The sequence below is a fragment of the Pteronotus mesoamericanus genome, unplaced genomic scaffold (genome assembly GCF_021234165.1).
Source record: "Pteronotus mesoamericanus isolate MK-2021 breed Mesoamerican mustached bat unplaced genomic scaffold, CSHL_Meso_final scaffold_174, whole genome shotgun sequence".
Classification (NCBI taxonomy): domain Eukaryota; kingdom Metazoa; phylum Chordata; class Mammalia; order Chiroptera; family Mormoopidae; genus Pteronotus; species Pteronotus mesoamericanus.
In genome coordinates this window covers 10273369-10300065 of record NW_026555309.1, presented here as the reverse complement: position 1 = coordinate 10300065, position 26697 = coordinate 10273369, and the positions used below count along the sequence as shown (strand labels likewise).

Here is a 26697-nt window from a genome sequence, read left to right as displayed (position 1 = left end):
AAAACAGAAATTACAAAAGGTGACATTCATCAGATCACATTTGAATACTGCTTTCCTCAGAAGCAACTCACTCAGTGAGGAGGTAAAGTCTAAAGCAGGAAAAAACACTGGACTTTCCAAGGCAGCAAAACACCTTCCTTAACAGAAAAATCAGTTGCCAGTGACTTTCTAAAGTTGCTAGCTTGGTAACATGCAAGAAATGCACAACTTAGTAATTAGGAAAGAAAAAAAATCAAGTCCTATTTGCCCAAGATAATGATCCGATCTGGCAATGCTAGAACATACGAAACACCGGATATATATTTCATTCTCAGATTTCAGTGATGTAACCCAATGACAAAAAATGTAATTACCTTAAGGGTGGGAAACACCCACACTCACTACAAATTCACAGTTGCAGAACACAGACACACACACACACACACACACACACACACACACAAATGAATAAACAAAAGATCTTTCCTTTAAATTAAAAATTCACCTGTGGGAATTATGCAATAATTGCTAAGGAAAACCTTGGCCAAAATCTGGGTGCACAGGGAAAAGCCGCAACATTTTTTATCAATTAATTTACTTGAAACACTAAATATGGGAAGCAGTTGATTTCCTGCAGATTATCCTCTGTTAATTGCACAATTGAAATGATACAGCTGCTGGGATTAGAGCCTGACTTGTTAATAAAATGACTTAACCCACAGTCCGAGGGGCTGAAGCAAGTCTGTAAGGGGGAGGGAAGAAATGGAATGGAAAGGAAAGGAAAGATGAAAACTTAAATTAAACCACCTGCCTCTCTAAGTGTGTGTCAATGGCCTGGAGCTCCAGCATAAACTTCAGGAGCGCCTGGGCAATGTTCAGGGAGGCAGGGCCTCCCAGGCATGACTAATCACATGTAGATTTAAGGACCAGAACAGCTGCAAAAGCAGTGCCCAAGGGACCAAATCTGTGTCACATGTCATTGTTAGGACAAGTCCACAGGCTATCACCTATTTCCATGGGAGTGTCTGTTTCATTCCTTTTCTCACTAAAAAAAGATATATTCTTTTTGGACACGGTTGTCTTTGACACTTAATCAGCTGTGGTAATGGGCAAGTTACGCTGATTTAGTCTTAGGAGGGAATCTTGATTACTTTGCTCTCCTTAGGACAACAGGGAAAGAAAGGTTAATAGCTTGAACAAGGAGCATGAAAAGCATCCCCACAGATAAAAAATGATAGTGATGACAATCAGTGCACTTTGTAGGATGCAGCTCAAATCTGCCTCCAAGGTCCCAACCAGCTCTCAACTTTGATGAGTCTGGAAACCTATTAGCAGTGTTTGTGAATTCATTTGCATTCATTGTTTTCTAAGGGTGTGAAAGAAGAGACTTACACCTTATCTCCCACCAAGTCCCTTGTGCTCAAATCAGGCCAAGCATAAAGACAGTAAATGTGCCCAAATTAAATGAGGTTCCCTCTTTCTCATTTCTACCAGTGGCTCTTTTTGCAGTGATGTGCGTTAGAGCAGATTCTCAGCTTCTTTTAGGTAAATGAGGAAGAGCTGAGTGTGGCTGGAAGGGAAGAGGATATTCCAGGGTAATTAGCATGCTAAATTCAAAGATAGTTTCCCCTTCACTCCTGTGATCAGAAAATTGTTTTATTTACGTTGGCAATCACAGAACCCTTGGGAGTTTAAAAGTCTAATTTAGGAACCATTTGCCAGAGAACTGTGGGGCGCATCAATTCCAGTTTCTAGGAGCTGACTTGGAGATTTTGGGACTGACAGCTTGAGAGACGCTTGTGGACAACCGCTGCCGTGGGCAGGTGCCCTCGTCTCATGCCTCAGCTTGGTCAGACAGTAGCAAAAGGGAGGAGTGTGGCTTCCCAACCTTTGATTATTCCACTTGCCTGCTCTTATTTTTATATCTAAATCCGAGGACAAGATTGACTTGCATCCCAATGAAAAGCAAAACAATCCAAGATGAACATTTGATTATGTGGATAAGTCCTCTGGGTGTGGGCGGGAAACCAAAAATTATCACAAGACAGAGTGGAGGCATCTATGATTTTCTTGATACTTTCATCAAAGACTGATTGCCTTGTGTTCTGATGAGGGAAAAAAATCACTATGTAAAGTCAGTGTTCCTTGAGAGTCTTTTCTTGCCTGGAGTTTAAAATTACCTTAAAATTTCTCATTCTAACATTGTGAGAACGTAGAAAGCCAATCTTGTGGATAGGTTAATTTGCTGAAAATGGCTGTTCTCCATTATGCACAAAGTAAATTGATGCAGCGTAAAAAGTGCCTGAAAATTACCTTTGCATAATCAAATCCATGCTTTTCTTTGATGCCATTGCGACAAACAGTGTAATTATAGAAACGAGAATTCTTGATTAATCCAAGCCATTCTCGCCACCCAGGAGGGATGTAGCTGCCATTATATTCATTGAGGTATTTTCCAAAAAAGGCTGCAATAGGAAAAAGGCATTATTTTTCTCATATGCAATGATTAATCATAAATACGTACATAAGTGCATTAATATGAAATGATGGTTTGAAAAAGAGGCAGTAGAACAAAAGTTAACCCAGGTAATAGGAGATGCCAAAATAAGGTTAGTGTAATATTCCAATCCTTTGGCAAAGTGACATACACACATTTTCCTCTTGAATAAATGCAAGTAGCCCCCAAGCACCTGGATTCTAATTCAACAAAATCACCATAATGATCATGGTACTCTGGGTGCAGCTCTTGTTGGGGTTTTGCTGGGAGACTGGGAGGATGCGCCCTTTTGTCAGTCGATGTGACAATCAGAGCAGGAACCAGCGTGAGACTGGGCTGCTGCTCGTGGGCACGCACACATTGGAGAAGTCAAAGTTCCGTCTCTGTGATAAATGACGTTTTTTGACTTACTGTTGGAGAGTTGTGAATTACAGAAACACAAGAGCTGGTCTTTCTTTTTGCAGAGCCGGAGAGTACACATTTTCTAAACCAAGGGACCATGGCATAAACTTCGTTTTTATGGGACAGGGTCATTGCTTTTATGTGTCCCGTACTTCACATCATCTGTGTTTATATTACGTATATTTTACAAATGTGTATGGCTAACTCCTCATAATAAAAAATTCTGGCAACACAGCGCTGCTTTGCAGATGGCTAATTTTCATAGAATAATAGTATAATTGACGTTTATGCGCCATAACTAGTCCACTTCTCACGGAAAAGGCCACTGAAAGGACTTCACGTTTGTAACTTCGGCATGTCACATCCAAGGAAGGACAGCGTGTGACAGGCTTACTGACCCTTTCAGAGAGGCAAACCATGAATACGGTCCTCCGCCAAAGAAAAGGATCGGAGACGGGCCACAGGAGAGTGAGGCGGATTTGGGTGTTAGGGACACAATGGGTTCGATCTTAAAGTCGAATAATTTGTAACTCTCCAAAGGTAGCCATAACAGTATTGTTGGTAGAATTCTGAGAGAGAAAGAGGGTGCCATTTGTAACTATTATAGTTACACCAGGAAAACAGGTATAAACAAGCACTGTTCAGGGTAAACCTAAATGTTTGATCACCCTATTAGACACATACACAGCCTTCCCCTCAACTATAGAGAACATTATATTTTAAGTCTGTATGCATAGGGAAACATATGCGTGTAGGTATATGTGTGTGAGTACACACACACCTATATCTATACATACATCCACACCTGAAGGCAAGTTTTAATTTTTGTGATTTTTAGAAGGCTTCCTTTTGGGAGAGACCATGTCCTCTGCCTTCCAGGTCAAAGCCACTTCTTGGCTTCATTAAGCAGGTTTTACAGGTGCCTCCACTTACTTAGGTAAGGAAAGGGAGCTCCTAGATGACTGGCTTGGGATGGTGACAATGGACCCTGGAATCCAGGCACTTCACTGGTATTCTGTGCACATTTCTGAACCTTAAACATATCCACTGTACCTCATTTCCGTGTCTTCAAGGGATAGCAATTTACCTTGCTTTCATCTTTGATATACAACTACTCATAGAATATCTCCATCTGAATGTTTTACTTGCCCCTTAATGCAGTCATCCAAATGGAAAGAATCACATTCCCTTCCAAATTTACTTCTCGGCTATCCTTTAATTCTCTGCGTGGCATAATCGCCCGCTGGGTAACCAGGCTTGGCAACCCAGAGCCTTCCCTGATTTCCACCCGCTCCTCACCTGGCAGTCGCCAGCGCCTGTAGGTTCTGCGATATCGGGGTGGTAACTCTCAAACCTTGCCACCTTTCTGAAGACCAGCTCTGGTCACATCACCCTCTTCTCACAATCTAGACGGATGCTTGTCATGTGCAGTTTAATTCAGTAGAATGCTACCGACGGCCTTCCTGGGGTTGGGACAAAATCACTCCCTCTCCAAGCCCATCTTGCATTTCTCCTTTTCTCTCCTTCTCTCCAGGTCTGGTTCCCACCTTTCTACCTATGACTGTGCTACTGTCTTCATCTCCCTCCCTCCATATCAAGGCCAGAGTACGTGACAGTCCACTCTCTGTTGTCCCGTAACAAATTTGTGCCTGTGGCTTTAATGACATCCTCCCGTTCTTTCTAGTGGTGGACTCATGTTCATATGTTAGCCTGATCCTTCTTAGACTGTAAGGTTTTTGAGGGCAAACACTGCCTTTGCCCCATCTCCATACTCCACCTTGCACACAGTATAGGGATTCCATAAATTTTGTTTCTTGAACTGGGGTCCATGTACCCCCATGTATTCTAGGCTTCTACAGGTTCTAGACTTATTAAATTTTGTGTTTTCACCTGGATTATAATCTTAACATTCGATTTGGTCTAAATATTTTCACAGAATTTAACTTCAGTGTTGAAGTTGGTATTTCTCAGATTTTTTTTTTGAAGAGTTGACTCCAGGCAATGTGTACTAATTTATTGAATGAATGTTTATCTGTTGAATCTGTGAATGAGTGAATGCATCAAGCTGTCCCTTAGCCAAGTGCCCCTGCCTGAGGACTCTGCCAAGGCCCCCGAGCAGATCGCTGGGTATAGGACAAAGTGTCAGAGGCTCTCATGCCAGATATGACTCAGGATTTCCCTCTGAGCTGACGCTGTGCAGCGGGAATTCTTCTAATGAGGGGTTCTTGTCTTCAGAGACTAACCACCTTTTCACACAAAACCACACGATGAGTTTCCTTTTCCGACAAAACGCAACACGACTTGGATTTGCAGGCAACTGACCAACACCACACCCCAGCTGTGTTTTTTTCCAGAAGGGGACTGTTTCCAGGAACCTTCCACTTAATGACATCAGACCCAGCTCTTCCTCTGGCCTGCGCCTCATCCCTGGGGGTTTATTCCGTTTTTCTCTTCTTTTGTTTTCAAAAAGTAAAACAGCACAGGGTTGAGGTAAAAACCAACCCGCCTAGTTTCCAATCCTGGCTTGTTACTTGTTTAGCTATGTGTCCACAGGCAAGTTACTTAATTTTCTCTACCTCTGATTCCTTTTCGTAAAACCATGAAGATGGTAATAACAATAATAGTAATAACAACAACAACAACTATGGTAGGAGTGTTGTCAGGATTAAATGAGCTAATACATAAAGTGCTTAACACAGTACCTGGCACACAACAAGGGCTTATTAAGTTCTTCTACTGCTATTGTTATTAGCATCACCATTCTCTTTATCCTTTGAAGTCTGTGTTCTGATTATAAATAATTTACCATTCTGCAAGGCAAGGACCTGTCATTCTAGAGCTCTGCACTTGTGCATTTGCAAACCTTTCTTGAGAGGTTACAGTATTTCTCTTTCCTGATCTGACTTATTTTGCGACAACAAATTCTCTCGCATTTGGCTTCCATTTCCCCGCTTGATTAGTTTTAAAAGTTTTCCTGCTACTCTTCGTTTTATTTTTTATTTTTTCAGATTTTTGTTTGTTTGTTTTTTCCTCTCAGGGCAGCCATGCCAAGCCCTCCCTTCCTTCCCTCTGAGGTTATTTTGTACTGTTTTCTACCCATTTCCGTGGCTCTTCCCTTCCTTTTCATCCTCCCTTTATAAACTATTCCTGCGAGTCTCTTTGCAGTGCTTGTTATTCACATTAGAACTCCCTCCAGGTTTTCGGAGTCTTTGTGTTAATGGAGTGTAAAGAATGTACTCAGTTTTCCAGATGTGCCCTCACCCATCACACTTGTTCTGAGAGAGAGACTGGGACCTCATGCGTCATGAAGCAACACCCCAGTGCTGGCAGCTTCAAGTGACTCTGGCCTTTCTTGTTGCCTCCCGACATTGAGACTCATCTATAATCACCCTGGCCTCTTTCAACATTACGCTTCCTAGCGGCGCTCTGCAATTGATTATCTGGGCTTCTAATTGTTTTCCTCCAGATGTATTAAATCTCTTTCTCCTTCCCTAAGGTGAATTTCACTTTCTTGCCCATGTTGCCATTATATTACATGTAGTTTGAAGACATTCTCTCCTTTGATACTGGTCATTCAACTTATCTCTGTACTGTACTATCTGAGTATATCACTAACATGCCACCGTGTCATTTTCTTCTCCAGGAGGCCACTGAACACGCCCATTCACAGCTGTTGAAGAAGGTGATGGTGGGGGTGAAGTGTCAGGAGAAAGATCACAAAGACCTGATTATAATTATTTTTGACTTTAGGTCATGCTACTCTCTCCAGCACTCTCTGTGCCATAATACATAGAAAAATTTCCTTGAACTATCTAAAGTCAAGGCGTTTATTTTAAGTCAGCAATAATAACGACACAAAAGATTTCTGATGCTGTGGAGAAATTAAATCTTATTTAGTATAGCAAATGATATACTAACTGAGCTCTTACTCTTTGTAATTGATAGATTTGGGTTACAGGATTTCACTGGTTTTAACTAAAAATATACGTAATTTTAAACAAATTAAAAATTATGATTTCCTCTTATGTCAACTTATATATATGATTTTGGTTTCCTCAGTTTGATTATTAAGTCTAATGAAGACAGGGATCTTATTTTATATCCCTTCATACCCAGTGTCTAGGGTAGTTCTAAGCATGCCGTTGTTCAATAAATATCTATGTTTATGTACCTAACACAAAAATCTATAATACTGTAACTCATAAAAATAAGAATACTAGTTTGTCTTACTTTCAGTGAACTTTACATTTAAAAAAAATCCCACGTTAGAGAATATACTTGTCATAAGTAACATAAATTTTATAATATAAAAAGACATGAAATTAGAAAATTGACTAATTTGTCGAATTGTTTTGCTACAAAAGAATTATCTACAATAAGATTTATCGTAGCGCTCTGTTAAATATTGCCCCTTCCATTCCAGTGATATGTATAGTACAATTAGGCAGACTAAAATTTAATTCATATGCGATTTCATGTATCATGTGCTCTGATTATAATTTGAACACGAACATTTTTACATGACTCAATATAACAATTACAGTGGTTATAATAAAATTACAGTATAATTTTGGGCAGGAAACTTCAGAATCATTCCAGTCCAATCTCTGCATTTTATCTGTTGGAAAACTGGCCTCTCTACAAGTTCTCAAAGTGAACTAAAGGCAGAGCTAGGACGTGGCTCCAGGTGTCCTCAGTTTTTGTTCAGGGTTTTTGCTAACACTCGGTGTTACCTCTGAAACGTGGATTATTGCCTTCCCCTTAAAACTATGCCAGGTTTCACATGAATGTCTATACCCTCACAAGAAATTTAAACTAAAAACATTCTGAGCATAAAGTCAGGCAGGATATTCATCTTTATGATAGATAATCCAATGTCATTCCCAGTTCACTTGTCAGAGCATAAAATGCAATAGACATGTTACTGTATTTTCCCCTTCTTGAACATTTAAGCTGTTGTGGACTCATATTTTCCATGAGTAAGTTTAGAAAAATTTAGGTTACAGCCAGTCCAAAAATATGCCTCAGTTCTGAAAAAGAAAAATCATGTCATACAACAGTAAATATAATATTGGATCAATTCGATTCATTTAAATCCATGTATTCTGGACTCCTCCCAAAATAAGTCTCTCAGTAATTTGTCTTCTCTGAGCTGTTCTTCATAAATCTGATTGCTGCCTTGTGCTTTTCTCTCAATGGATATTTATGTATAATACATATTTCAGTTTCCTTCACTATTTTTCTTAGGTTCTCAGCTAAATGCTCCAAATAATATATTCATTATTAAGAAAAGAATAAAATATAAGTGACTCTTTTCTGACTAGTCTAGAGGATCATAAATAATTACGCTGATTTAATACCTACTCACCACGTCTCTTAATTTCCCAAGATGACTGTCATCTTGATATGCTTATTTGTCTATTTTCAACTGTGTCACTGTCCCTGGTTAGATCAATAATTATTGGTAGAAAGACATCCTTACTTCTCAATTGTCTCAGACACTTCAATATGTCCCCATCAAAGATAAATTTAAATTCTACAGATTGGTATCATTGCCATGTTAGTCTTCCCTTTATAATTTTTCTGATTTACTAACGAGCACATCAGAATTTATTTTCTGCACTAAGTATTTGGGTAAGTCCTTGTTACCCTTTAAAAAATCCCTTTTATTTCATAGGATGACTCACTATAAATCCCACTACTACCTAAGTGTCTAGACCCCGGGGGAGAAGGTTGGCTTCAGAATCTACCTTGGTTTCCAAGAATAAATCTCCTCTCCCATGATAAGACACCTGAACTAATAAACGGTCAGACACTTGTCATGGGCAAAGCCTTATGATGTGCAGCCTCACCCGAGACCTAACCATGAAGTTAGGGTAGCACACTGGGAAGAGCCCTAATGCCCGGTTTTCCCATCAGAACATCACTTCAGCAAGCCACCTTAATCTTGTGGGCCTGTTTGCTCATCTGAAAATAAGGGAATCGAACTAAATTATGCCTGAGTTTTATTCAAGCTCTTGCAATCCTTTGTAGGGTGGATATAGCATAGCATGATTAAAACAAGTATCAGAATACATCATGCTTCTTAGAAGCAACTGAGTTGTTTATATCTTTGTGACCCAGGGTACTTTGTGTAATGGATGGTGTTTCCATTTTTGCTTTTCGCAACAGGAAGCTTGTTTTTAAATACACAGCCTTTCTTTGTAACTCCATGGCATGCGGGTTGTATACCAACATTTGCCTTGACTTTAACTATTTCTCTTCATTTCCATTTGCCCAGGTCCTTACTGTGCTGCATCCTATTATGTTTCATGTGTCTCTGTAAGGCACTTTGGAGTGAGGCATGATAGATACACATGCAAAGAAATAAGACAATGGGAAGAGGAAAGACTTTGGAATCAAATGTGCTGGATTCATTCTGTGACTGACTAGCCTGTGTTCTCAGACAGCAAACTCTCTCGAGTAATTATTTCTTCATTAGTAACGTGGACAAATCCTTTTTTTCAAGGTTTCTGTGAGAATTAGGTGAGAAAATTTCGCTAAAATGTCCAGTATAGGGTATCTAATTTCTTTCGTTTCCCCCCTTCTTTCCACCTCAGCTTTAATGAGCTATAAAGGATAATCACAAATTGTCTATATTTAAGGTACACAAACTGATGGCCCAATATACATAAACATTGTGAAATATTTACCATCACCAAGCCACTCAATCTATCCATCACTTTACTGTTACCATTTTCTTTTCCCTCCCCCTGCTGTGGGGAGAACACTAAAGATCTACCCTCTTAGCAAATATCAAGTACATGATACAATCTTGTCAACTGTAGTCACATTGCTGTATACCGTGTCTCTAGAATTTATTCACATCTTCTTTTCCCCCTTTCTTGGATTAGCCCTGAAACAGATTAGCAAACCCTGGCTGAGCACTCCCAGGCCTGGCAGGGTGCTCTGAGCCATCCCGCATCTGTGCTTATCACCGACATCATCCCGTATCGCTCTGGATACAGTAACAGCCTCAATCCCCCTCTGCTGGGGATAAAATTATAGGGAGCCCAGGAGTTGAAAGGTCCTGATCTCACACAACATTTTCCAGGAACAAAAGAAAGTTGGGTGGTAAGAATCAGGAACCAGGCATTAGGGGATCATCGTTGATTTTGCTTCTGAGCAGGTCACACAGTTTTTGAAATCCCTACCTCAGTTACGAAACAGAACCAAATGCATTTGCTGTCTGTAAACCTACAAGGATGTTTGATGGATTTGCAAATTGCTTTAGAGCTCTCAGATGAAAGGTGCTATAAATTTAAATCACTTACGTGAGAAAACACACTCAGGATGAGGCACTCTGAGTAACCTAGTTTCTTTCTTAAGCATAAGCAACCACCCATGGGATTCATGGGAGGATCTTCCTCTATGAGTGGCTATCTTGAAATATTTGTGAATGACAATGCTGTCGTATTCACAATGAATATTTTCATCTATAAATAACAAGTATTAAGTGCCCTTGGGGTGCTCTGCAGAGAAGCAAATGGCCACATGTTTCCTGAGATCGGTGGGAAAGATTGATTGCATTTTTTGACGAGATTTAACAGAATACATTTACCTGAAATCCTTTACTTTTAAATCTTTAGACTAGAGAATCTGTAAAATCATTTCCAATAAGCTTTAATGATAACATCATTAGTTCTTATGAATAAATCCAGTTAAAAATCTGTTCTGGTTCTGAAAAATCTGTTTGTACTGTAGCCCCTCTAGAAATATCCTTGTTTCTTTTCATGAAAAAATGCCGACAGCATCTAAATGCTCGGAGAATACACGTTATGGCAGAGGGCAGGGGGCAGGGGGTCGGGGGAGCAACCTTATTAGACGTAGTCTTGCTTTTTTCTTAGAAAGACTGGCATGATGTTCATGACCTCTCCTGAAAGAGGTGCCCAATTTTCAGACCAACTAACCCAAACCTTCCTCTTGCCTTATGGAGGTTAAACAATGAGAGGAAGTATAGCAATTGCCTTCCTTCCTTGGAAGATGGAGGTGAACATTGGAAACCTCAAAGAGCCACAGCTTAAGCTTAAAAAAACTCCAAATCTTATTAAATTCTGAATGACTACATAAATGCATCAATAAGGTACACATCATTGGTTTATTCATTCAGTGATTTATTAATTCAGTAAGTGATTATGATCATCTATATCCCAGACACTGGGGGAGGGGCTAAGTAGTTGATTTCTTACTGAAACGATCAGCAGAAATTTACCAACATCTAAGACAAGCTTCAAGCTGTACCAGGATCCCTTGAGACTTGGGAGATTGAGGTAAGCAGGCAAATGGGGTGCAAACTTATCTGTTGGAGGTTCTTCTGGAGAATTCCAAGTGCCAGGTGCCCTGATGGGTAAAACACTTTCATAACATGTCCACAGAGAATCATTCTGACTCTTCTCTGAGGCACCTCTCCTTGGTACATCCTTCAGAGTGAAAAAGTGAGGGATGGGAAGGATATTGATACAGACGAGAACAGCCTGAACAGTTTCATCAAGGAATTGACTGGAACTTCCTATATTTCATCACACACTGCACTTTCCTGTGTCTAAGTTGTTTATCACACGGTCACGGGCCAGAAAGGTCACCCTTTACCTGTTCTGTAGCCAGTGTTGTTAAGGTATACAGCAAAAGTCCGAGGTTCGTGCATCGCCTGCCACGAGGGGGAGGAGCAGTTCTCGTTGTTGGTGTAGACGTTGTGGTTGTGCACGTACTTCCCGGTGAGCATGGAGGATCGGGAGGGGCAGCACATGGGCGTGGTCACAAAGGCGTTGGTGAAGGTGGCCCCTCCCTGTTCCATAATCTTTCTCGTTTTGTTCATGACTTGCAGGGACCCTGAAAGGCACGATTCCAGTGTTGCTTAGCAGAGTGCACCACATGAACAGCAGTTATGTCTTGTCACTCACTGACTCTGTCCTCCTGATTTTTTAATTTCCTTCCCTGGGTTTGAAGAAGTCTATTAATTTGACCAGCTCTCATTTCCAGAATAAAATTAAACATCTGGGTTCCTACCATCTCAAGTATTTTGCAGAATAATAAACACATTTCAGCTTCTCCTCTCCTTAATCACAAAGGGAAAAAAAAATGCAGGCTAATCTGATAATTAAAGCTAGAATTCTAGATACGGAGCAGATTCAAAGGCCAGCCGCCCTTTGAAGATTACAGAGAACAATAGCCTGTTGCACAGAGCCTCAGACACCCCAGCCCACCACACATGCACAAAGCTAGTGACACTGCAAAGATGACTAGATATAGTGTTTTAATCATGTGAAATAAAAGAGGGAAACCTTTTTCCTACTAAGTAAAAGTCCCTCCAAAATGCCTGAATTTAATTAAAATAAATCTTCAGTGTAACTTGGTATCCTCTAGCAAATTCACCAAATGCCTACAATTTTGTTATGAGGATGGCACCAGTTTATATTTTCACCTGTTTACATGTAATTTTAAGAGAGAGGTTGTTTGCTTGTGAAAGAGCTATGATTCTATTGCACTTAAAAGTACATGCATGGTAGAAAAATATTTCATTTTAACTGTAAAAGATAAAATTGTAACATAAGATTGCTGAGGAAGAAAAAAATTCTATTTCGATTACTCTATCCAGCCAAACACTGCAGCTGAAACACATCCAAATGCTGCAGAAAAAAAGCACAGGCCAGCATTCAATAGTCTTTTCAGAACTTGTCAAGAAATGCACTACAGAGCAACACAGCCAAGCCCACTGCATTTGAATCCCGGAGCCTCACATTTCCAACAGGTCCCACTTCTTCCAAAGAAAGGGAGAAAGTCTATGTAGTTTTCCAGCAAGGAAGGAAATCGTAATGCAAACCAGGCAAGCACTCGCAGCGGAGAAGTGTGCCACCATCCAAAAAGCCACAGTTTGCCTGTTTTTTTCACATACTAGCTTTTGCTATTCACGGGAAACATATGCAAACAGAAGGGTTTCTAATTGGCTCTCATTAGAACTCCCTACAATATACTTCACTTAGGAGGATCCTAACTGCTGTTTTGAAGACACCCTGGGTGGCATCTTCGGGAGATCCTGCCACCTTTTTGTAATCAGAGAATAGCATGTCATGAGCACCCATTTCATGCTGAACATTCCATCAGCTTTGCACTCTGGGCTGGTCCCCAAGTGTAGCATTAACAAAGGAAATGGAAATTTCTCCGCTGCTACTGGTCTTCAGTAGTAAACTACCTAGAAAAGAATCTACATATAAAAATCCTTGGGGGTATTTGCAAAGCTACGTGTGTACGTAAGAGTGTGAATATGGCAGTAGCAGTCCCTCTGAAGTTAGACAGGACCTGGAGTGAATGTTTAATAAGAGCTGAGGGCAAATGGAGGGAGGGCGGACAATGTGCAATGGGTGAAGTGGCTTGTTGGGAGAGTGGAGAGGATGCGAAGAAGTGGAGTGATGAGTACACCACATTGATTTCCTGGAATTGAAAAGCACATGGAGAATTCTCTTGAAATGTGGGAAGCAGAGTTAGTGAAGAGCCTGGAGGCTGGGTAGAGATATTTGGATTGGATAGAATAGACAAAATAAAGGCAGAGTAGTTTCTTTGCCAAAGGCATAAACAACATGGTAAGAAAAAAGCCTTTGAGAAGTGTTGCTGTGGCAATGTGGCCTTGGGGGAACTGCAGAGGAGGAACAGGCTGGCCCACCACGGATACTGCCCAGAGGTCACTGAAGCCTTCAGGCCACAAGATGATAAGAAGCTGTAATGGATAGTGTCACTAAAATAGAGTGACTCTACAAAGCAGATCCAGGAGCCTTTGTAATGCGTCGGAAGACCATGAGTTGACTGGTACCTCAAAGTTTTCAGCATGGGAAGAAAGACTGACAAAATAATTGTTTCACCATGGTCAAAGCATTACTAAAAAGAATTAAGCCCTATAGATCAGAGAGGTTCATTTTAGAAATACTGCATTTTGTTTTGGTTGATCCTACAGGGGGACGCATCCTGGAGAGGAGTAGATGACCAGGGACATGGGTCTGGGAGAGAGTGACAGGTACATGCTCAAGTCTACCACTTAGTCCCTTTTCCTCTTCAGATATCCGCAGTGCTTGCTCATTGTAATGTCCTGAATTTTGAAAAAACTTGGAAAACATTTGTTGATGAATTTTCATTCCCTAATAGTCTCTTTATTTCAAAGAATGAGCTCTCAGACTTTCCTTTGTCATCTTCAATGAATTCAAATTTAAAAAAAAAAATGCAGTTGGAAGCCATTGTTCAAGGTCCTGAATCACAAAGGTACAAACTCTAGTTTACAGCCTCATCTAGACTGCAAATATGGGACAGTAGGTAGAAATCTGATCTAAGGTCAAATAATATAAAAACAGGCTAAAACTTAGCCCATTTCAAACCTCTGGAGTGGCTCCAGCCAGGACTCACCTCATTCTAAGAATCACTCTTTTCTTAACTAAGTGAGCTGATTGTGCTGAGGTCCCCAACAACCCCTGCCAATGCTCTGCTTCCAGCTAGTCCCTATGTCAAAGGGGTCAGTGAAGGCATTTGGTCCCTGCCATCACCGTGACCACTGCGGCTCCATCACTGGGGTTCCTGGAAGTGAGCACTTGGATTGAAGGTTCACAGGAAAGAGAAGATCCTGAGACAGTCCTTCCTCGACTTTAAACATCACCTGGAGAACATGTTAAATCACAGAATTCTGGGCCCACCCCAAGATACTGATTTAGTAATTCCAGGGAAGAACCTGCAAATTTGCATTTCTAACAAGCTCCCTGTCTGTGGACCACACTTGGGAGAAGTATTCTAGATTGCACAGAGAATCAGGGAAGCCTAGAGCTGGAAGAGACTTTAACAGCTGCTTTGTTTTAAGTGACCTAAGTGGCTTAGAGCATTTCCAAGGCTATGACGTGCTGCAGACAGGAAAAGAAAACACTGATTTTATACTTACTCTTAGGTTCTCCAAGAGCTCCACATACATCAACTCATTTAACCCTGACAATAACCCTTTGTAGTGGCGCTGCTAGGTATTATTCCCATATTATGGATGTTAAAACTGAGGTGTAGAGGCTCAAATAATGTGCATAGGGCCACACAGAGCCCAGATAGAAATCCAGGCAGCCTGCTCCACAGACTGCCTCCTCAGTCCCATGGAGGCTGAGCACTGGCTGTGACATTGATGTTTTCAAGACAGAGAAACAGAAACGATGTCTGCTTGCAGTCAACATATCCCTCCCTTTATGTAGTCTCAGATTTTGCTTCATCTGGCCTCTTAGGGGAGATACTAACAGACACTAATGCCTGCCTTCCGCCCTCCTGAGGGCTGAAGGGGTCTCAGTCGCTGAGGCCCAGGTGAAGGGTGAGTGGGCTGACGACGAGCCTGTCTTCATTCAGTAGCTGACAGCCACACTGGTGTTGCACGCAGCCTCTGATCTCAGTGGATTGCCTGGATAGATGCAGAGGGTGGGGTGCAGGGATCCTACCTCCTCTCTCTGTTGAGCTACTATGCACCAGCGAGGTAAGCACAAAGCGCCTTCTTTTCCATGGCTGTGCAATGATTGCTGCTGGTCAATAACACTGCCTCTATTGCCATGTGATTGCACTGCATCTATTGCCATGTGATTGAACCATTGATGTGTCATTGGGAAAAAATGCTACTGAAAACTATTCTGTAATAAAACATAATTATGCATTTATGGCTGTTGAGGGGAGTAGATGGGACAATGTTCTGTCCTATTGTTGGAAGGTTAACAATGTCCTTTGTTTTAAGCTGAAGCTCCTCCCCTCACTGGGTTTCAGGCCTTTGGTACCTAAAATGCAAATTGTGCTGGTTCTTACTTATCAGAACACTTATTCCGTAGGAATGTTATGAAGCTTAAGACAGAGGTCTCAAAACAGTATTCCCACAGCAGGGCTTAGGAAGATATGAATGAGAAGAAAAAGAGCCCTGTACTTGAACTTGTGGGACAACATCTGATTTTGCCACAGATTGGCTTGAGCATGTTATTTATCCTTCTTCTAAAGTTTGTGTTTTTCATCTGTAAAATGAAGCTGATAACAGTTCCCTTACTAGTTCACAGTACTGATGAGGTAAGCTCACCTCAACCCCATGTTTAATTTTCGCCTGCTTTTCCCATCTCCCTCTCTGTAATTTACATCTCAATTTCAAAAGGTGGGATAAGAGTAAATAGGCTACCACAGACTGAATGTGTCCCTGAAAATTCCTATTTTGAAACCTAAGGCCCCAACTGATCGTAGCAGGAGGTAAGGCCATTGGGAAATGATTAGATGATGAGGGTGAAGCCCTAATGAATGGGATTAGTGCCCTTATTAAAAAACAAAACAAAACACAACACAACTGCAGAGAGCTCCCTTGCTCCTTCTACCATGTGAGGACACTGTGAAAAGATACTTATGAACAGGAAATGGGTCATCGCCAGACACTAAATCTGCTGGTGCCTTGATCTTGGACTTCCAGCCTCCAGCCTGTGAGAAATGAAGATATATTGTTTATAAGCCACCAACCCATCCAGCCTATAAAGGGCATTTTGTTATAGCAGCCCAAGTAGATGAAGACAGAAGTCAAACTACTTCTCCTATTCTCTAAGACGTAAAATGTTAATGCTGGCTTATAGTTCAAAATAGCAATTCTCTCCCCACCGCCACTTAAACTGCCCTCCCTATTTAAGCAAGAAGTTTGACTTCATTATCATTTAAAGTTGTCCTGTGAGGTGGACGCCTGGCAGGGATGCAATGAAGGGCTGAAGTCAGGCCCAGCAGCCGGTGTAAGGGCACTGCTAATTGGGCTGGCTTGAGGACAGGGAAGGTCCAGGCCCCACTTAGGTCTCAGGACCGGCAAGAAAAGCTGTCCCAATGCCAGAGTTCCGGGTTGGGACTGGGGACATCCACCACTGCTCTTCTAGGGTTGGGGAGGCTGTGACAGCATCTGGCCATGAGCCAGGATGCTGCCAGGTCAGCGGTGACTGGGAGGGGAGAAGGGACACTCTTCGGGAATCCTGCAAGATCCACCAGGTTTGCGAGTTTGGCAGAGTTACAAATCCAGGCTCCAAGAGGAGCACTTTGGGTGGACTAAATGATTGGTTATTGGGGCTGGACAGAACCACGCCAGGAATTTAAGTCACTCTACACACTCTGACTTATTTATTCCTGAATCACCTATATGGAAAAGATCGAAGAGAAAGAAATCCCACTAATCTGAATGACTTAACCAAAATCACATGGAGAGCCTGAATGGCTTTATTTACATGTTAAATTTTATAGCAAAGCTTTACCTTTCCTAATGCAACTTTCTTAGTGCTTAATTATTCAATATTTTATACTGTCAAACATTAACATTTTCATCAAGGCTATTTATCATGTCCAGGAAAACTCACAAACCTCGAAATTCAATAACTATTGTCATCACCATTCCCTAAGGAAATCCCAGGCATGTGGGATTCATACACACCTGGCTTCCCATGTCCCTGTGTGGATTGTAATGGTGCAGGGTTTGATGAGTGACAACAACAAGCAAACACAACTCTTATTAATTGTACAATGGTTGTTTCTATATGTCATTGTTTTGTAATGGGGATAGGCTAATGCTTTAAATATATAAATGGTCAATACTGAACACATCATCATTGCTATTTTTTTATGCAGGACGAAACCTTAAAAAGTGACATTTCTCATACTAGAAATGGTTTTATTGGTCTACTGAATATTTTGGTTCTGAAAGCATAAGAAAAATAACATAATAAAACAGTATACCTTCTTCTACTCCAGCTATGCAATTGGTAGGGAAAAAACCCCAGATGCTTCAGCTAAAACCAGAGGCAGAAAATCAAGTTGGGGGAAGAAGGGACCAAGAAACAGATAATAAATCTATCAGGAGTGTTTCCGGGTCACTAAAACTCATTATATTTTCCCCCAAAGATCAAAAGGCCATAAAAAGGGGACCCTAATCTCTTCAGGGGATGAAAATTAAATGTCTACAGAGTGAGACAGAGAACGTAGGCAAGAAGAGGCAGGCAGGTATAAAAAAATGTCACGCGATTTTTGTCTTTTCCCATTTGATTGTGACGTGGGTATACAGTCCTTTTCCCTGACTCTAAGGAAGACCACGGTATGGGCATGATGATTAATGGCTCCTTGGTCTAAGTGCTGGGAGCCATGGACAGTTGTGGGGGCTGTGACGACCTGGGGAGGACATGCCCCACTTCACGGGGGCAGCGTCAACTCCCCTTCAAGTCTAACAGATGGCTGCCTCCCGGGAATGCACGCCCTGCCCACTCTTCTGCATTTAAGAAAAGTAGAAATCTGGATTTTTCTTAAAACATAATATCACCTGATTTTTAACATGTTGCCTTGATTTAAAAAAAGTATGCTCGTCCAGAAAAACACATCTATGCGCCCGCTCTGCGCTACAGATCCCATTTGTGACCTCTGCTTTAAAAAAGCGATCTCCATGTAGTGGTGGTCTCTCAGTTCCGCTGTGATCTAAGAGAAGCATTGGTGGGGTCAGCATTACTGGGATGTTAGCATCAGCCCTATTTCCGACGAATATAAGGAATGCCACAGTGAGTCAGACCGATGGGCCAGTCAGTTCAATAGTTTGTTTCTCAGGATGGTACTAAGGAAACATTTGGGAAAGATTTAGAACTTAATCCTTTTGACTCTAGTCCTTGAAAGTTAGGGTAGTCCCACAGGCATTTCTAATTTTCCTGTTTTCTATTCATAAAATATCCCAAGTGCAGCGATATGATAATATAAACAACACGTCTCCTAGCTTTATCAAAGCTTAGCATCACAGTTGCTTCAGATATTTTTTTTTAATTTATAAAATAAAATGTAGACACTGTCAAGGTTCTTGGTTACCACTCCATCCCCAGAGGTTCTATCATCCCAAACTTCATATTAATTATGTCCATGAGTTTTCCCTAGCTTCAAATAGTGTTAATCTTCCACCCATTAGCTTAGTATAAAAACCTAAACTATTTATACAACCTGAACAACCTCTTAAGTTGTAGAAAAAACAAATCCAGAAATAGGGACCACTGACCTCATTTACGCTTACCACATAATTAAGTTTTCTGCTGGAATAATGATCTTTGTCCTACCCACTCAAGTTGGGTGGGATGACAATAAAATGCAATAATGAGAACAAATGTTCGGAACAAGATAAAGCGTTATCCACATGCAAGGTTCTAGCACTTTTATTAACAAATTCCTTATATGTCTTGCTCCCTTCACAAAGTACTAGTTTATTTTATTTGTCCTCAGGCAGAATTGAAGGCGTAGCCCCCATTCCTCCTGAAGAAGAGCTTTCCTTCCCAGCTTGATTTTATAAACTTTGATTAAAATGCTTCTCAGACTTTGTCTTCCCAGACAAAGAGGTAGAATTGTTTTATTTTTTTTCCCAAAAGGAAAATTAATCTGCAATTTTCCTAATTGTTTTTCTAGGCCTTTTCTATGTCTGTTATATATTTCTGGAGGCACAGGAGCCAAAGTTGCCTAGAGTATTACTGGTGCAAAAAGTTTTGCTTAGGTGAAAATTTATTTAAGTACTTTAACATAAGTAAACAAAACAAAACAGAACAAAAACCATATCAAAACTACAATGAAATACCACCTCACACCCATTAGGATGGCTCTTGAGGAAGAAAATTTTAATTTTATAAGATGAAAGAAATTCTGGAGATTGGTTATACGACAATGTGAATGTACTGAACTATACACTTAAAAATGATTAAGAGAGTAAAAAAAAGAAGCCCACCTAAAGTCTATAGCAGTAAGGGTCATAAAAAATTATGAGAACATTACAAAAGACTAGGCAAAAATCTCCGTCAGGCAGTATACACTATTAAGAAGAACATAGTTTTTGTGCTGCAAATGGAGGTTATCCAGAGTTCACCGTAGATCATCACCAACTTATTTTGCCAACAAGGTAATAAGACCCAACATATGCATTTGTTATCTCAGAACCTAGAACATTACTAAGCATTTACAGGTTGTCTGTAGGAAGGACTCAGTAAATATTTGTTGATGGACTGATTGACAGAAAGGATCATGGTTAAATGTGTAGCTAACACAGGTCCTAGTGTCACCATTTCCTAGCTGACTACAGCCTACGTGACTTCTCTAGGCCTCATTCCTGAGTTATTGTGAAGATAAAGTGGGCCATTTCTTAGTAGAGTATTGGGCTAGAAAAACCAGGGAAGGAGGTAGAGGTAAATATATAAGAAACAACTGGGATGACTGGTCTATGCCCCTTCACCATCATATCCATGTACCTCCAGTAGAGGCCAGTGCTTAGTAATTTTTCAGTAAATATTTACTGAATGAATTCATTAACAATAAGAAAAGGGCGGAATTCTGAATTCTGTTAAAATAAATTAAATAATTGCTTACTATATTTTAAAGACAAGGACTGTATACTCAATAGATCATGACAGATACCAGCATTCATTTCTGGGAATTGTTTAAGCTCTTTCAGACCCTTGTGGGTCTGTTTCGAGTTTATTTAGCACCTGCTATATTTCCAGCACAGTCTCAGCATCAGGAATGCACCATAAACAAAACACATCCCTGGCCTCCAGTTGCTCTCAGTCAAGTGGGAAAGACAATTATGGAAGCACGTGTGGGACTAAGGGTCACACTGGAGGCCTGCCAAGGTGGTGCAAGGGACAGTTCTGTCATCCCTGCTGGAGCGGAGAGTGGTTTTGGCGAGGGAAGACCCCCTGAGGGCAAGGCCTTGGAACTAGGTCGTGAAGAACAGAGGGGGCTACTCCACACAGAGAACGGAAAGAAGAGAGTGGGGACCAGATGTGCAAAGGCATGAAGTACAGGTGAGGGAGACAAAGCAACCAAATATCTTCAGGGGAGTGTAAGTTGTTTCCACAAAGCACAGAACGAAAATGGGGGTAAGAAAAGTAGCTTCACAGAAAACAGACGGGAGCCAGACGGCCTGGTGCTCATTTGCTTGCAGCGGAGAAGAGAGGAAAAAGCTGGGAGGGAAGGTCTGTAGATCTTGGCTTTAGCAAAAAGGATGGATATGAGAGATGTTAAGGAAGGCGAATTCAAACATGTTCACATCATTTTACTTGCTCTGTAAGTGATTAAAACCTGAAACCACCAGCCACATACACACTAAAGTTGTACCTGCAAGACGTTTCATTCTGGCATATTGCCTGAAAAAATCTATACTCTCGTTTAAAAGGCGAAGTGAGAAAGAGCAGACTCCGTGACTCAGCCTCAACAATCACTGCCGCTGCTGGCTTCCAGTGCATTTGCTTCCCGCTGAACCCGAGGAATTAACTTGGTTGGAATTCTATTGTTGGGCTTCAAATTGGAAACCAAAGTTCTCTTCCATGTAGATCAAGTTCCAGCATGGAGGGTTTTATTCTCAAGAACTGTAAGCCAGAGGAGCTCTGTAAAGAAGGCTGGTGCTCTGCTAGCACCAGGTCGAAAAGACACTAGTGACAGCCAAGTTGAGTGTGATGGATAGATAAGCCCAGCTGAGTGATGCCTGACAGTGAGGAATCTGGGTCCAGAGATGGAAATGAGATGCGGTGACAACCTGTCAGGGCAAGAGTTTTGTTTTTTTTTTAAATCTGTCCTGGGGTAACCTAGAAGAACTTGACCCTACGACCATGGGGCTGGCTCAGTTGGAAGGTGAGAAGATGAGAAACTCAATCAGATGATATGGAAGCTAAGCTGGAATCACCAGATTTTGGCAGGCTCTCTAAGTGCCCTGGAAACAACTCAGATGAGCTAAGTCTTCAGAAAGGCATCACATCTAAGGTGGTAGTAGTGAATTACTACCAGAAGGTATGTAGAATACTGCAAATTTCAATTACCTAACAATTATTACAAGCTGTGAATAAATCATTCATTCTAATACTAATAAACCACTGACAGTTCCTCTAGTTTCTCTCCATGTCCATATATACTGCATAGAATTCCAGTCATAATCTCTTTGAAACAACTTTGCCCAAGTAGTTAAAAAAAATAAAAATTACACCAAGGCTTTCCAAGGTCCACTCTCAAATCCTTGATTTTTATAATATTTAATCTGGGCTCACTCCCTCCTTCTTCCTGTTCTCTTAGACCCCTCCCCATACTGTTTCAAAAGCTTAAGACAGAAAAGTGATGTTGAAACACAAACCAATGCCTTATACTCAGCACAAGTTCATTTTATAAACCAGGTCGTTGGTTAAGGTGGTATAATTAAGTGCCCAACCCCCAAATGTTCACTGACAATTACTGATAATGAGAAGGGTCAGCACATCACTTGAGCAAAAGAAACTAACAAGCAAAAAAAAAAAAAAAAAAATCAGGCATCTCACCCAGCTCCACATCTTGGTCATCAGTGAGCACAAGAATAACGTTGGGCCGGATGTTTTTCCGCTCCTGCGGTACCCGTCCTCGGAGCCTCGGGGATCTGACGGCCGAACAGAGGCTCCCCAGCAACTCCGTGCCCAGGACGGCCAAAACCAGAGCCCAGCAAGAACGCTTCATTATGTTTGGTCCCATGTCGCAAAACTGACAAAATGTCTCAGCCTCCTGGTTTCTGCAGGTCTGAGCAGTCAGGGAAAAAGCGAGAGGGAGAGACTGAAATGAAATCCAAACCCAAACACAGTTGCAGAAAAAGGGCTTCAGCTAAGTGAGACCTGGCACACTCGCTGGCAGGGAACAGGCTGCACATGAGTCAGAAGCGGCAAACCCTCACAGGCGCTGGGTCGTTTTTTAAGCACTTGATTATTTTGCAAATTCACTTTTCTCCTTTATTCTCATTCCAACTTTTCTTATTTCAGTTCATTGCCAAAATAGCACTTCCAACACAGGGCTCGAATGCAAAAGCTTTCTGACAAGGGCTAATACCTTGAATTAGGTATCCTGGTTGAAAAATCAATTTCTCTACTCAGAGGTGTTCAGAACATCTGTAGATGGGGTCCTGGAAGGGAGAGAGAAAAAATACAAAGAAAACATCAGTCAAAGATTCTGATACAGGCTTTTGTCTGAAGTAGTCTCTTAAAACAGCATAATATATATTATTTATATGTAGAGTATATATAATATTAACACATGTATATTTTTTAATCTTCCCTCCAAAATGAAAAAACAGAAGGACACAACATTCAGAACTGCTGACAAATGACTCAAAAAACAAAAAACTTCATTCCATAATCAGCTCCATAGAACAGCGCTGAGTATCATCCCCATTTACACCCTAATAGTACATTTAACATTGTCCCCAAAACTAATGACGGATCCTGAAGAGCCAGCAGTGCCTGAGAAGCCACAGTGCATCCGGGGAGCACATCTGGGGGCATCTGGTGCGAGGGGGCATGTTGGGGGAGCGTTAACTCACCTGCATAAGATATTGAGTACTTATCAAGTAGAAGGAAACTCAGAGCTGTCATTTGTCATCTGCATTATGTCTCTCACTACCCAGGAGAGTTCTTTCTGCTGACAAAGGCTTCATAGGAAGGAGGACAATTTTTCCCAGCCTCTAAAAACCTCCTAACTGTGCTCCATCAATCACCAGGGGAAGAGGTGCTTCCTCCGAGCAAGGCTGGTCCCTCTGTCCAGCCCGTGTCCTCAGTGCGCTGGCGCCTAAGGGGACAGAGCCCTCCTTTGACTGTCAGCACCAGCCTCACTGTTATCGAGCCCCGGGTGCAGCGCCGCCAGCACAGAGGTTGTGCTTTGCTGCCGCAGATCTGATCCTGCAAAGCGAAGTGATTGATTGGCTCTGAGGCTGAGGGTTAGAGGCTACCCTCCCACATTAAAAAAAAATAAATAAAATCAGGAGGGAGCGCTGCAAAATCTTAGCCAGTCTGCACAAGGGGAGAGAGTCTGAAGGGGTTGGGAAATGCCCCTACACTTTGGAACACCAACCTGCTGCAAGCTTCTCTCTTGGACTTCGGAAAGATGGCAAAGGACCCATTAAAAAAAAAAAATCTGTCTCTAGGATGTCATGGGGGCGCGTCTGTTTGGGAATTTAGGCTGCCCTAAAATTAATTAGTTGGCAGCCCCCTTCATCAGCTCCTGTGTCCCCACACACCTGAGGGTCTGTATTTTTGATCTGCACAGTGAACTGGCGTCAGATAAATAAACATAAAGAATTAAGTGTGAGCACTGCGGCAGCCGGCGGCAAGGGCCTCCAGGGCTCCCTTCCTGCCTTCAGTGCGGGAGGGTAGCGTGGGGCCCGCGTGGGGCCATGCGGGAAGAAAGACTGTGTACTGTTTACCCCAGCCACACACAGCATTTTGTTTATGTAAACACACACACCCCTATTATTTTAAACTTTATGAGCTGTTTTGTAAACAGTTCTAATGCTTTTCACTCTGCAGTCTGCAATTACTGGGGGTGGGGGGAGAGGGAGAAAGAGAGAGAGAAACTCAATAAGAAACTGGTTTTTAAACAAAAATCTAGTGTCTGCAGCAAGGCAATCTTGACTACATGAGCAGAGCAACCAACAAGCCACCTCGGACTGTTCCTGTGGCTCTGAGAGCTCATGTGTAAGAGCTTTCTGGAAAGAATTCAGGGTTATTTCAATGATCGCTGAGCATGCTGAACACTGAAAGCCTACAACTGTTCTGCACCAACTTTCTGGTTTCTGTGCATTTGTTTTAAATCATGAGAAAACTGATATGAGCACAAAAGCACAGGAAAATGAAAGAAATAAGGTATCAGACAATGGCTTTCTCCCATAGACTGTGCCCCAGACTCTGCTAAGTACAGAAATTGCTTTGAGGGCTGGTCCTTTCAGCAGTCAAACTTTGCTCACTTCTCAAATCCTGCAAAGGTATGTGAAGAGAGTGAGCAGGGCTTTCTTGCATCCGCTGTCGTACACACCAACCTCTGCTGACGGCAGTGACCTGGTAAAGACTCTCTGTGAGGAGCAAACAGTGTTGCTGGGAGCTTAACTAATCAGCCACACACACAACTGAAAATTCTTGACAATTAAGATGCTGATAACATTCCCTGGAATCTAATCAAAATTACTGGCTATTCTTCTCTTTATCTTATTTACTTTACTTCTTCCTTTAGGAAAAAGGATATTAACACTAATGATCCCTTATATAAACTACATTGAAAATCATTTCCTAATTAAAAGGGAGACACAGTAGGTGTTTCTTGTTTGTGTGTGTGTGTTTTCTCCTATAAAACGACCTTCCTTTCTGGAGAGATTAAGGTACAGAAGAGACCTACATTTCTTCTGCCACAGTTTATTATCGATTCGGGCGATTTGTATGTAAAAGCCCGGAATTGAGTGGTGAAGAGCATCCCGACAGGTCTGGCCAGCAGGAGCGCTCTGTCCTTTATCCCACCCCCGCTTCACTCAAACACACAAAACACAGCACTGTGCAAAAACCGCACACAGACAATTCTTTATTCAAAAATGACCTTTGAAAACCTGTCATCCTCACACTGCCTGGTTTCCAGCTCCAGAAGGAAAAGAAGTCAAGAAGAAGAAAAGAAAAAAACACCATCAGACAAAGTGCAGAACTTGACAAAGGAGACAAGGATGCAATGTTTGAATTGGATACTTTGCGGTGGACGACAAGTGTCCTTAGAGACTAACAATTTGTCTTGAGAAGTAGTAGAAAGTGGGAGAAATGTAAAGAGAGGTTTTTCTCACACATGGGAAGGGAGCTTGAGGATCGGTGCTCCAAGCCCTAGAATGAAAACACCAATTTTAGTTATGGCCGATGGGTGTGGAAAGTTTACAAGACTTTGTTTAGGGCAGTCAACCCAAACTCTGAATGTGACATTAAAAGTCTCAAGTCACCTACAAAAAAAAAAAAGACTGGAAGACTCTAAGCCACCTGGAAAGTTGAGTTCGCATATGCTTATGTACCGTACCTTACAGTCAATGCCCCAGGGGATTTAAGGGGAGCCTCTGTCTTCACCAAGCCCCCCGGTCCCAGCAGCTGGGGTGGAGGTGGCCTTCTGCTGAAAGGGTCCTCCTGCTTTGTAAACCCTAGCAGTTTTCAAAGTGTAAGCTGAGAATTTTGGGGACCCTGAGATCCCTTTTGGTGGTCCATAAGGCCACAACTATATTAATAAGAATATTGACACATTATTTGCTTTTTAAAACTCGGTTGAAATTTACGCTAATAGAATAAGAGCAATGGTGGGTGAACCTGCTTTTGTCTCATTACAAATGGAGGGAGTGTCACAGACAGTTAAAAAAGCCAGTTCCACTTAAGACAGAGCAGTAGAATGATTCATTTCATTAAACCTGGACCCTGGAGGCGTATCTCTTCTTGCTCATTGTCTGTGTTAGGAGCTAGGAGGAGCACTGAAAGGCCTCCGCTGCCTGTGCGGTGTGATGCTTGTCTTGAGGAAAAGCACCTGTGTGACTGAGTTGCAAGCTGAACTAGATACTATTTTTTCTCATAAACACCATTTTTACTTGAAAGAATTATTTGGACTTAGATATTTGGCAGGCATTTTCTCAAGTAATGAATGAAATGAGACTGTGTTTTCAAGGAAAACAACTGGCAGGATTCGTTGTGTTTGTGGCCAAGGATAGAAATCTAGCTTTTCAGGTTAAAATCAGAATTTGGGAAAACTTGTATCCACCACTGTGAGCTTGGCAGCTTCTTGATATATAAAACCTTTCCGATGACATTGGTGTTGATATTAACTTATTAACAAGTGTTATTTTTTATATGGTAAAATAAAAGATGTCAACATTTAGAATATCTGCATAATTCAGTAACCCAATATTTCCCAAATGACCAAATACAATGCTACAAATTCATACAGGAGTAAAAAAAAAAAAATTCAATTAAAGTGCAAGTTGACCT

At 41.5% G+C, this 26697-nt stretch overlaps 1 protein-coding gene across 1 annotated transcript in view; it reads right to left on the bottom strand.

Annotated features, from left to right (window-relative positions):
- SULF1 (sulfatase 1) overlaps positions 1–26697 on the bottom strand; it is a 158797-nt gene that overhangs the window by 52213 nt on the left and 79887 nt on the right. The window contains exons 3-6 of the mRNA XM_054590235.1: positions 22760–22832; positions 22225–22456; positions 11507–11746; positions 2293–2444 (exon numbers count right to left, since the gene is read on the bottom strand). Of these exons, the coding sequence (XP_054446210.1) occupies positions 2293–2444; positions 11507–11746; positions 22225–22411 (579 nt within the window). The 5' untranslated portion in view covers positions 22412–22456; positions 22760–22832. The remainder of the gene's footprint in view (positions 1–2292; positions 2445–11506; positions 11747–22224; positions 22457–22759; positions 22833–26697) is intronic.